Source organism: Glycine max, chromosome 6 (assembly GCF_000004515.6).
Source record: "Glycine max cultivar Williams 82 chromosome 6, Glycine_max_v4.0, whole genome shotgun sequence".
Lineage (NCBI taxonomy): Eukaryota > Viridiplantae > Streptophyta > Magnoliopsida > Fabales > Fabaceae > Glycine > Glycine max.
In genome coordinates, this window is record NC_038242.2 from 42,570,402 (window position 1) to 42,581,803 (window position 11,402).

The 11,402-nt window shown below is 33.2% G+C and overlaps 1 protein-coding gene across 1 annotated transcript; it reads right to left on the reverse strand.

Annotated features, from left to right (window-relative positions):
* Nucleotides 1-5,560: 5,560 nt before the first annotated feature.
* Nucleotides 5,561-7,749, reverse strand: LOC100814017 (uncharacterized). The gene is made up of 2 exons (XM_003527229.4): nucleotides 7,509-7,749; nucleotides 5,561-6,158 (listed from the first exon to the last, which is right to left on the reverse strand). Exons 1-2 carry the CDS (start codon nucleotides 7,621-7,623, stop codon nucleotides 5,872-5,874), a joined length of 402 nt encoding a protein of 133 aa, XP_003527277.1. The 5' UTR covers nucleotides 7,624-7,749; the 3' UTR covers nucleotides 5,561-5,871.
* Nucleotides 7,750-11,402: the final 3,653 nt, after the last annotated feature.

The following is an 11,402-nucleotide window of genomic DNA, read 5'->3' on the forward strand; positions in this document are numbered from 1 at the left end:
TCTTCTAATGATCTAGAAAGTTTTATCCTACATTTCTGCTTGGATTTTCTGTTTTCATTGTATTTGTCTTATCTCATCGCAGACCTAATTACTTTTGTTGGTCTTACACCAACAGAAACCCTTGATTATAACCCTTTTTCGTTTGGTTAATAGCCTCTTTCAACTTGCAATTGCAGTACTCATTGATTGGAAATTCTACCGTTACAATTGTGGTAAAATACATGTTTATATACAATAAATTATGCAGTTAAAATTTTAATTATTAATTTTCTAATGAATGACTATCACTCAACTTTTCCTCCTTAGCTGTGTCATATTTTAGAAGAATCAAACCAAAAAGTGTTATTTTGTCAATATCCATTGTTTCTTCTATTAAAAAATAGGACAAAGAGATCAATCTTGTAACACCTCATCTTTTCGTAAAAAATTAAAAAAATTATTTATAAATAAATAAATTTTTAGAAGAAATGAGGAGATTTTTATAATTAAAATAATGATTTGAAGGAAAATAAAAAAGATATTTTATTTATTCATTTGATATGAAATAAAATAGAGTTTTTGTTTATAAGATAATAATAAAAAAAAAAAGAATAGGATAAATATAGACTGAGGTATCCTACATATAAGTAGAGATATATTAGGTCACTTTTGAGACTCTCAAATTAGTTTCTCCTTCTCTTCCTCTCAAAATTTTCTCTTTTTCCTGCGTACATTTAAATCTGTCTCAGTAAAACAATGATCTCAGACTCGTTAACCATTGGAACATCATGAAATTTGAACACAAGGTTCGGAACTCAATTCTTCACACACCCATTGTTGGGATTTTTGAGATAATGTCTTTCGTGGAAGAAATATCCCTCGCACATAGCTCTTTGTTTCTTCCGCATACACTCAAACTTATCTCAGTAAAGCTACGATCTCGAACTCGTTAACCGTTAGATCATCGTGAAATTTGTACACCAGGTTCGAAATTCATTTCCTCACATATCCACCGTTGGGATTTGTAATGAAATGGCTGTGGAAGGAGAATTTCTCATTTCACGCAGACAATGAACTAGAGGCTTCAATCCTTTCTCTTTCTTTCTAACACCTGAAAACCCTAACAGAGTAAATAGAGGAAAAGCTTGAGAAACTTCAGGGAACCGCTAGAGATGCTGCTATCGCTTCCAAAATTTACACACGTGAGTCCACTTAGAGCTAAGGGATGAGTTTATCGCAATCGGGGGTTAGAATGAACGGGATGAGTTTATCGCAATCAGGGATTAGAATGAACATGTGTAAGGACCCATAGGAAATCAAATTGGAATTTATCTTGGGATGTTTATTGTATTGTAATTCTTTTTATATGATTATGTGAAATTGTTTGAGGGATTTTACCCCAATGTTGTGAGAAACATTTTCATATAATTTGTTTGTGTTTTGGACAAGATTACTATATTAGCGTAACAAATTGTTATATTGAGATCATGAAATTGTGATTAAAATTGTTTGTAAGTGATAAATTGAATATATGATGAATTGTGAGATTATAACATTGTTATTGAGATTAAGTATAAGTGCAAAGTTGAACATGCGTTGATTTGTGAGATACATGTATACATGTGGTGGTGGATTGGGACGTTGTGATATGTTAAAATTATGGTCATGAAATTTGGTTGTGAATAAATGTGTGGTTAACACTTGATATGACAATACTTGTGTTGTGAGTTGTGAATTATACAATAATCTGACTGGTGTTTACCTTGAGAAAAAATGTTTATGCGCATTGTTAAAGGGAAAGTGTAGGATTCCTAGTTAGAAACCTAAAGTGTTAAATTATAGTGCAATGTGTTAAACGTATTTAAAACATGACTGTAAGGTCGTGGGTATTGTATAATTCATGAGCAGTGTCTTCGTGCAAAAAAAATTTTGGGGGTTGGACCTAAATCAGGAAGGTGAGACCCTAACTGATTCTTCAGAATCTAAGCCTTAAGGGTATAGACACTCGGTTTGAGTGTTCTTTTAAGCCTATGTTGATTCCTATATGGTTAGAGCATTTTCGCAAAACAAAGTGACCCTGATTAGTCATCTTATAATTTTACATAGTGAGAGTGACCTGACATACTCATTGTATGGTGTGTCTTATTATGTACTCCTAAACACCTCAGTGTGGTTTTTCACTGACATGGTACCACAATGCATATAGGATTGAGTCTTAGTGTGTATATTGATAACGCTTGTGTATTGATTGATATTGATTGACTTAGTGATATTGTGTTTTGATCTTTGAGTATGTGAATGATGTGAAAATAAATGAGACATGTCGTGTTGAGATGTGGTGGAATGATGTGAACTATGTTTAAGTAAGTTGTATTTCGATTATATGATATGTATATCTACATGTTGTCTTGTTTCTCTCTATTAGTTAAGAATGTAATAACTCACTACCCGTGTGTTGTTTGTGTTTGGATCCTGTGATGATCTTGAGCTTTATGTTCGTGAAAGCAAATGACTAGGTGGATTGCTTTAAGGAACCATGTGTTGAAAGATGTCGGGACACAAAACTCTGATAGGATGTGACATTGGGACATAAGTTTCTATATTAATTACATCATATTTTGGACGACCTTTTTTTGAGCTGAAATGATTTTATTATTTATTTGGACAAGTTCTATTATGATGTTAGAGAAGTGAATGTGAGCCTTTTACCCTTTTGAAATATTTTTATTTGAATGTGTTTTAAAAACTTTTAGGCAAAATTGCACTTTTAGTTCCCCAGTTTATCTCCAATTTTGGATTTGGTCCCCCGATAATTTAGTTCACAAATTTGGTCTCCCAGTTTTATAATTCCTGCAAAATTGGTCTCCCAGTTTTATAATTCCTGCAAAATTGGTCCTGAAAACTCGATTTGAACGTTAACCGTTAATCTCAGATGTTGACTGCCACGTGTCAACATCTGAGTGGTTCCTTGTAAAGGCTTCATTTTTTGTAGGTAAAATTGCACTTTTGATCCCCCAATTTTACTCCAATTTCAATTTTGGTCCCCCTATAATTTAATTCACACATTTGATCCCCCAGTTTTATAAATTCCTTTATAAATTCAGCTAAATTTCCTTACTGAAGAAGTTGTATTTCAAATTTCAAACAAAAATACCATTGTCATACATAGGCCACTTAAGCAGTCGTATACATATAATACCGCATGGGGGAGCAAAAAAAAAGAGGGGGTTATTATAGAACCTGCTAAAACTCCTCAAAACTCATTTTAATCGAAGAAAAACTATGTGGTATGGATAACAATAAGCTATTATCAGCATTCACCAGAAACTATGGTTTGAAATCAGAGCAACTAGCTTGCTTCGTCAGAAGCGAAGAACTAAATCCCACCATGGAAGTATCAAAATTAATCTGCACCAACACATCCTTCAATTGAAACCTTCTTGTCGTTGATTTTGACGGAATTAACGTTGATTGAAGACTGTGTCTGTGTCGGGTCTTGGTTTGCGACAAGGGGTGTGAAAGTAAGAGATCTGAAAATTTTAGACCCAGGTTGGGATTCATGCGCCACTTTCCCAAGTTGAACAACCCCAAAAGTGGGAGAGAGACAAAGAGTGATTTTTCTCAAGGTTCCAAGTGAGTCAAAAACTTGCGATGAAAAAGAAGTGCGAGATTTATCAAGACCTACCATGTCTCTAGCACCAGTGGCTAAACCATTCAAAAGATCAATTTTGCAGGACCAATTTATAAAGGGATTTAAAAAACTGGGGGACCAAATGTGTGAATTAAATTATAGGGGGGCCAAAATTGAAATTGGAGTAAAACTGGGGGATCAAAAATGCAATTTTACCTACAAAAAATAAAGCCTTTGCAGGAAACCACTCAGACGTTGACATGTGGCATTGACACGTGGCAGTCAACGTCTGAGGTTAACGGTCAACATCCAAACCGGACTTCCAGGACCAATTTTGCAGGATTTATAAAACTAGGGGACCAAATTTGTGAATTAAATTATCGGGGGACCAAATCCAAAATTGAAAATAAACTGGGGACCAAAAGTGCAATTTTGCCAAACTTTTAATTAATTCCTCATTCCTATTTCTTTTATTATTAGTACATATATGTGTAGGGTAGAAGGTGTCACAGATCTTGTTTGGGACTTAAATGAAAAACTTCTTGCATGGTGTTTTCATGTCTTGATTCATTTGACTTGCCTAGTCACAAGTCGTTAAACTCAGCCAAGTTATAATGAGGTACTCAATCAACATGTTAAGAAAAGTGTTTGTTCATCTTACAAAACTGACTATGTATTTGGTTCTCTGTTCAATGATCCTAAACATCCGTTTTAAAAAACTTCTTCTCACATACTTCTCCATTCAACGGTCTTGGAGTTTGTGCTACCAACAAATCAAACACATACTAAATTGTAGAGCGAAGCAAACCACCCCCTTCTTTTTATATTTGAAATTTTTGGCAACTTTATCTTTCAACACTTATAGTTGATATAACATAATAAAACTATTAAAATTAACACATTTTCATTCTTATTTTGCTAGTTTTGCAAATTAATGAGTATGAATTTGGCTCATTTCAAATGCTCTTCTCCTTTAATTTAATCCAACAAAAAAATATAAGCTCTAGAGTTTTAATAACATAAATTAAGACATCATAAATGAAATCATAGTTGCACGGAGCAAAACCCTTACACAACCATCACAAAAGAACTGGTTGAATTCACTAGCTCACTGTCTGTTTCTATCTCTGTCCCTCTCTTTCGTCTTATGTGATGGTTTCCTTATTTTGAAACAAAGTTTTGCTAAAGTGTGCAAGGAATTGAAAATGGATTATTTGTTAATTGCTATGTGTTTGGCCTTATTTTTTTATCCGTATGAATTGAATATGATACCAAAGAGTAAGGTTATCAGACTTGAGAGTTTACAATATAATAAAACAAAATAATAAATCATAAATTTCACAACAATCACAAAAGTTAATAAGTTAATTCGAGAGTTTGATAATCATGTTAAGAGTTTATAACACTCGCATACCTTGTCCAACCAACTAAATTAGACTCACTTGGTAATATGTGCTTGTACTTATTACATGAGCTCAGAGTATATTTCGCATATTTATCATCTCTGTAATGTGTTTTCTTATATTAGATTCCTTTGTCCCTCATAACTTGTGACAACCTCATTTTTTTCACAGAAGTCAAATAATACGAAAAGCACTAAAGAGCCTCATATCTTAAAAACTCCTTTAATTTAGACTAGGAAAACCTCAAGTAATGATTTAATTTAGTTGGGTCAAATAAAAGATTAACAAATCAATAAACACAAGGTTTCCTGAAAATTGTGAGAATATACTCATAACATTTACACAATTACACTTTTTAGAAAAATCTTTTCTCTCTTGATTCGCTAGTTGTTACCCTAATGGCAATAGTTAGCAAAACCAATAGAATAATGTTCATAACAAATGCATAGTTCATAATCTAAACAACCCTTCCAGTTTTTAAAACAAAACTATGCCTCCAACTTTTCTGTTTCACTGAAATAAAATAAAATAAAATAAACAAGTGGGGTTTACAAATTGCAGTATATCCATTGAAACATAGATGTTATAGGACATGTTACATACAGGGCTTTGAAAAATAGATATTATAGGACATACTATATGATATAAATACTATAGGGAAGGACATGTTATAGGACCTAATAAACTTAGTATACTTCAAGTGGTGATAGTACCCAGGCTCATACGATCAAACCTCAAACCTGGTTATCATCCCCCTTCCCATCTAACATGGTGAGAGGGGAGAACAGAAAAACAAAGCACATATTATGTTTCACTATCTTATGGATATGTAGAATCCTAGTGTATGTAAATTCCATTCTACAGTCGAGATCGGATGAATACTCTCCTTCCATTGCTCTGCACATGATTGATTTCCTTAAAGCCATCATCCGATTTGTTCGGTGGCTGTGACTCCTGGATGCGTTTGGTTGATGTTTTGTACTGCTGCTTTATGTTATTCAAGTCTTCCTTCACTTCCTCCATTTTTGTCTCAAAATGGAGATCATTTGCAACCTTTAAATCAGGGTGTTTCTTGGCATTTACAGGGGTTGGCAAGGGTATGTTTATCAATCCTTCTGGCACCATCTTATCTACCTGCTTCCTACCTGTAATAAATACAGTAATGATATTAGCATATGAAACATGTAGGGACTAAACCAAAAAATGATGTAAAGTGTAGGAACTGGTTACTAAATTTTTAATTTAACCATTGTTTTTGGACAAATTAAGGAAACAAGACAAACACATTTTCTCAGCCTTTTCTCCTAAAATAAGTGTAAAAAAATGTAAGGATTTTGATGTGTAAATATCATTTTGTAATACTTATTCAGGCAAGGAGTTAAATGGAACCTAGAAAAGCAACATGCTTACAATATATGATATTACAGCCCCAAAGAGATAATATTAATTGATATTGATGGTGTATGATCAATGTAGCAGCAAAAGGTTGAGTATAAAGGATTATTAAGATGATCATCAAGGAAATACATTAAAGCCCTCACCGAATGCATTAAATTCACCACAAATTCTTAGTAAAGGCCTGTGTCACAGAAGGAGATCCAAAACTAAGATTTGGATCAGTATACATTTGTCTCTAAACCAAAAGAATAATGAAGAGGTAAGTGAGAAATCACAAATGGTTTTAACTCCCCGAAGATGACAGGTGATTAACAAGAGAATAAAGCTAAAATGTGATAAAATCAAGAACATGTATAATAAGCTAAAATTAATTACAATTTCAACATTGATCTTCTAATTTAGTATAAGTATACTTTATCCTCTGCGTGCACTTCTCTCATCTTAGAAGAACCAAATCCTAATCAATAAAGTCAGAAATCAATGGCTATCTGATGAAATAGGATCATCATCATCATCAACAGCAACAACAACAACAATAATAACAACAAAAAAGCCTTATCTCACTAAGTGAGGTCGGCTACATGGCTACATGGACCACACGACGACGTCATTTTGCACATATAAAAATCAAATTTTTAGGATGAAATAAGATTAAGGATGTGAATTACAAGTAGTGCAAAACAGGATGATAAATGCATCATAAAACATGGGACAAGATACTCCAAAGTTGCCACACCCAAACACTCAACTACTAATCTTTCACAAGTAGATTCATTTCAATTTCTGCACACATAAAACATGAGTGTTTGGCTTAATATTTCACTTTTAGTCAATATATACAAAAACTACTACCTTATTTTTCATTCCCCTCAATGCTTCCATAATTTAGAGATACAGATTTGAAAACACGAATACAACATGAAATTTGCATAAATAATCACACAAATAAGAACACACCACTTAATATAACAGCAACAAAATTGCCCAGCGTTAGTAGTAGAAATTATTGAGTTAGCACTCAATTGATCACAAACTCAAAACGATTATTAAAAGAAATTTAATTATTTTCCTAAAATTAGAGAGAGAGAGAGAATGACCAGGGATGATTTTGCGAGAGCCGTCGATGGCGGAACCGACGGCAAACTTGAGGAGGTCCACCAGTATTTGGCTAATCGTGTGGCGGCGGGCCATATCTGTCACGGCGGCGGCCATGTCGTCGTCGGCGGTGTCTTGCGATTCCGATTAGCTTCTTTCTGATTAACCGAAGTGTGTGTGGTTAACTGGTTATGTATTCTGAGGGAGGAGCTTTCAATTTTATCATTTCGGTTAGATATTATTATTAGTAGTAGTAGTATTTATTATAATTTATTAATTATCTAATTGAGTGATTTATTAATTATTGCAGGGTGTTGCTAGGTGCACCCACCACTATTGCTGGTGCACCTAGCATTTTTTCAAAATACCAGAACTGCCTCTCATTTATGTTGGGTGTGCGTGAGAGGGCGGTTCGTAAAAGACTTACGGATCAAGTTGATCTATATGTTGATATTTTAAACATACGGATCAACTTGATCCATAAAATTCTTACAGATCAACTTGATTCGTAAAAGGTTTACGGATCAAGTTGATCCGTAAAAGAATTATGGATCAACTTGATCCTTAAGCCTTTTACGAATCAAGTTGATCCATATGTTGATATTTTAAACATATGGATCAAGTTGATTCGTAAAATCCTTACAGATCAAGTTGATCTGTAAGCCTTTTACGGATCAAATTGATCCATATGTTGATAGCATACGGATCAACTTGATCTGTAAGCCTTTTACGTAGGAGCATTTTTTACTTTTACCATAAAGTGTTGGGTGCACTAGCAATAATGTTGGGTGCACCTAGCAACATCCTTGAGTGCCCTTGAGTGCATGAGATGAGATCAGATATGTGTACGCTAAAAGTCAAATAAAAAATATGTTTTTTTTTTTCTAGAATACAATTACCCTGTAGGTAATTGTGTAAGATTATTTAATAGGAAAGTTTTCCTCCAAATACTATTTAGTTAAGCTGGAATAATTTTAAATCAATTAATCAACATGTTTAATGGTAATTTATATTAGTTATTATTTTTTTCTTTTAAACTTGATTTTAAAAGAAAAAAAATAGACTTGTAAAAGAAAATGAGATGAAAAAAAATTATGTATTAAAAGTGTAAACATCTAATCACAAACCACCTTGTGATAATTTTGTCAAGTATTACTATAACAATTTTAAAAGTTGGATTAGCTGTCATTTTTTTTACATTAAATTCTGGTTTATAGTCATTTTTGTTGTAATCACTTACTTCCTACCATATTATTCTGAGTTATTTATTTTTGGTAATGTTATCTAACTGCACTTTTGTTATAATAACCACTATTATTTCGTGTGACATCATTTTGATGATCTAACAACACTTGTTGTAACCATTATTATTTCCTACAAGTATGATTAGAAATAGAACACTACTTAAAGGATAAGTTATGTATTTAAAAAGTATGGTCTTTTTTCTCCTCAAAATCTTGTTTTTAATGGAGAGCAAATATTTACAATAATTTTTAGCATTCCCTTCTTACTTCTTATTATTAAATATTCACATGCAAGAGCGTTGAGGGGTTCTAAAGAGTAAAGACAAAGACTAAGTGATCTTAACAAATTCTAATATTCATGACTTAACATGACTATATGAAGACACACTTATTTATTAAATGTGATTAAATTTAGTGGTGTTTGGATGGTCGGTTCGGTAAATCCAACCTTCTTTTCAAGAAGCATCATCTTTCTGACTTCTAGGGTGAAAGTATATTGGATTTTGTGCTACCACAAAGCAAAGACTCTCTTAGAAGTTAGAGGCTCACTCATCCTAAATTAGGACAATCCATAGCTCCTCAAATGTTCAACCTGAAAGGTGTGAAAACTTATTCCATCAAATGATCCTTATTCGATCCATGAACGCTTACTATGTTCAATTGATTTACATGAATGATCTACGATTTCTCGTATATTGAGTCTAAAAAACATTAAGTACTTTATGGTTGATTTACTTAGGCCAAACAACAGTCCACACTAAATAAGAAACGTGATTAATATATTCACTTCACTTTTTCTATCATATTTAATTCCACTTAAAAATTTAAAATACATGAAAACAAATAAAGGGTTAGAGATGCAATTTAGATTCTTTTGGTTTTTAAACGGACTATCAACTAAATTTTAGTTCTTCGGCAAAAATTTAATACATGTTTGGAAGAACATTGCATCAACAAATGACAAATCAATCAAAATGATAATTTTGTTTGCAATTTACAAAACACAATTTGATGCAATCATATCCCGCAAGTAGGGGTGGGAATAGGTCAGGGCAGGCCAGACTTTGAAAGGCCTGAGCCTAGCCTACAATAAATCTTTGAGACCTAAGCCTGACCTATAGTCTATCAAAGGCTTTTATTTTGACTCGGTCTGGCCTGATAGCCCTTTTAAAAGTCTTCTTCACAATAAATATTTAATATTTTATGGAGTAGGAACATAATAGGAAAGTTAAAAAAAAAGGAAAGTCAATCAAAATCATGAAGAATATAAAAGGGCACATGACTCACACCTAAATTGTAACTAAAGTCCTTGATTATAGGAATAGAAGTTATGGAGCAGTAATGTGTAATCAAAGTCTGATAGTTTCAAAAACAATTAATTGTCTCCAAAAAAATATTATATATATATATATAGGTCGGCCTATCAGGCTTATAAGACTTTTTAATAAGCCTAAGCCTGGTCTATTTAATTTAATAGGTTTTTAAAAAAGCTTGAGCCTAACCTTTTAATTAAATGGGCCAGTTCAGGTCAGGCTTTATGTAGGCCAGGTCGTAGGCCGGCCTGGCCTATTCCCACCCCTACCTGCAAGGACATTGGATAGAAGACTCCAAGTAGATTGAGTCAGAGATCAAGAGAATGTCCTAAGGTTCTCATGAGCCTTTGGATAGATTTCGGACCCATAGGCTAAGTATGAACCCAATTATCTTTGTACATATTAGATTAAGGTTTCATTATTTTTGGGCCTTGTATTTAGGGCTCCATAATGTAGGTAGGGTACCCTTGAAATGTAGGATTTTTCAGCCCTTGTATTTTAGGGCACCTAGACTAGTTTTTGTATTAAAAGTAGTTTTGTAATTTCACATGCATTAAGTAAATATTTGATGTGTGTGTTGGTAAATAAATTTAATTGAATTGGGAGAAGGTCAATCAATTAAATTTTAGAGGGGGAGGTGAGCATTTGCTTGCTACACCTCATTGCCACATCATATAGTCACACTTTGTGCATGTCCTTCATATTTTACATGTCTCATGACACCTAAGCACACTTAGTGGAGAATCTTGGACTTGATCTTAGATTAGTGGACTGAACCATAGCTGAAATTCACTAATCATAATTAGTGAAATTTTGGCTCCAAAATTTGGCTTCACAAATTCAATTTCAAATTCAAGTAAAATTTGAATAGAAATTCAAATTTCTCTCCAATTTTGTGTGACACTTAGGCTATAAATAGAGGCCATGTGTGTGTATTTTTTGCAACTTTGATCATTTGAGAATTAAACTTCAAAGTTCAAATCTCTTTTGAGGCACAAAATTTCGTGCTCCCTCTCCTTCTCCTTCCATTCTTCTTCTTCTACCTCCAAGCTCTTATCCATTGCTTCCTATGGTGGTAAGCTTCTTCTTGACTCATCTTCTCCTTGAAGTGGCGTCTCCTCTCAACTCTTCTTCTTCTCCATTCCGCTACCATTAAAATTCATGAAGCAAAGGACTCCATTGATGAAGAAGATCCAAGGACTTCAAGCTCCAATGGAGCTACATCACAATTAAACTTGTATACCTTAAGAAAATATTTTTTTTTTGTAATTTCATGTGTATCGTTTAAATTTAAAGAATCAAATACTTATTTTTCAAAAAAAATCTAAAAAAATTGACA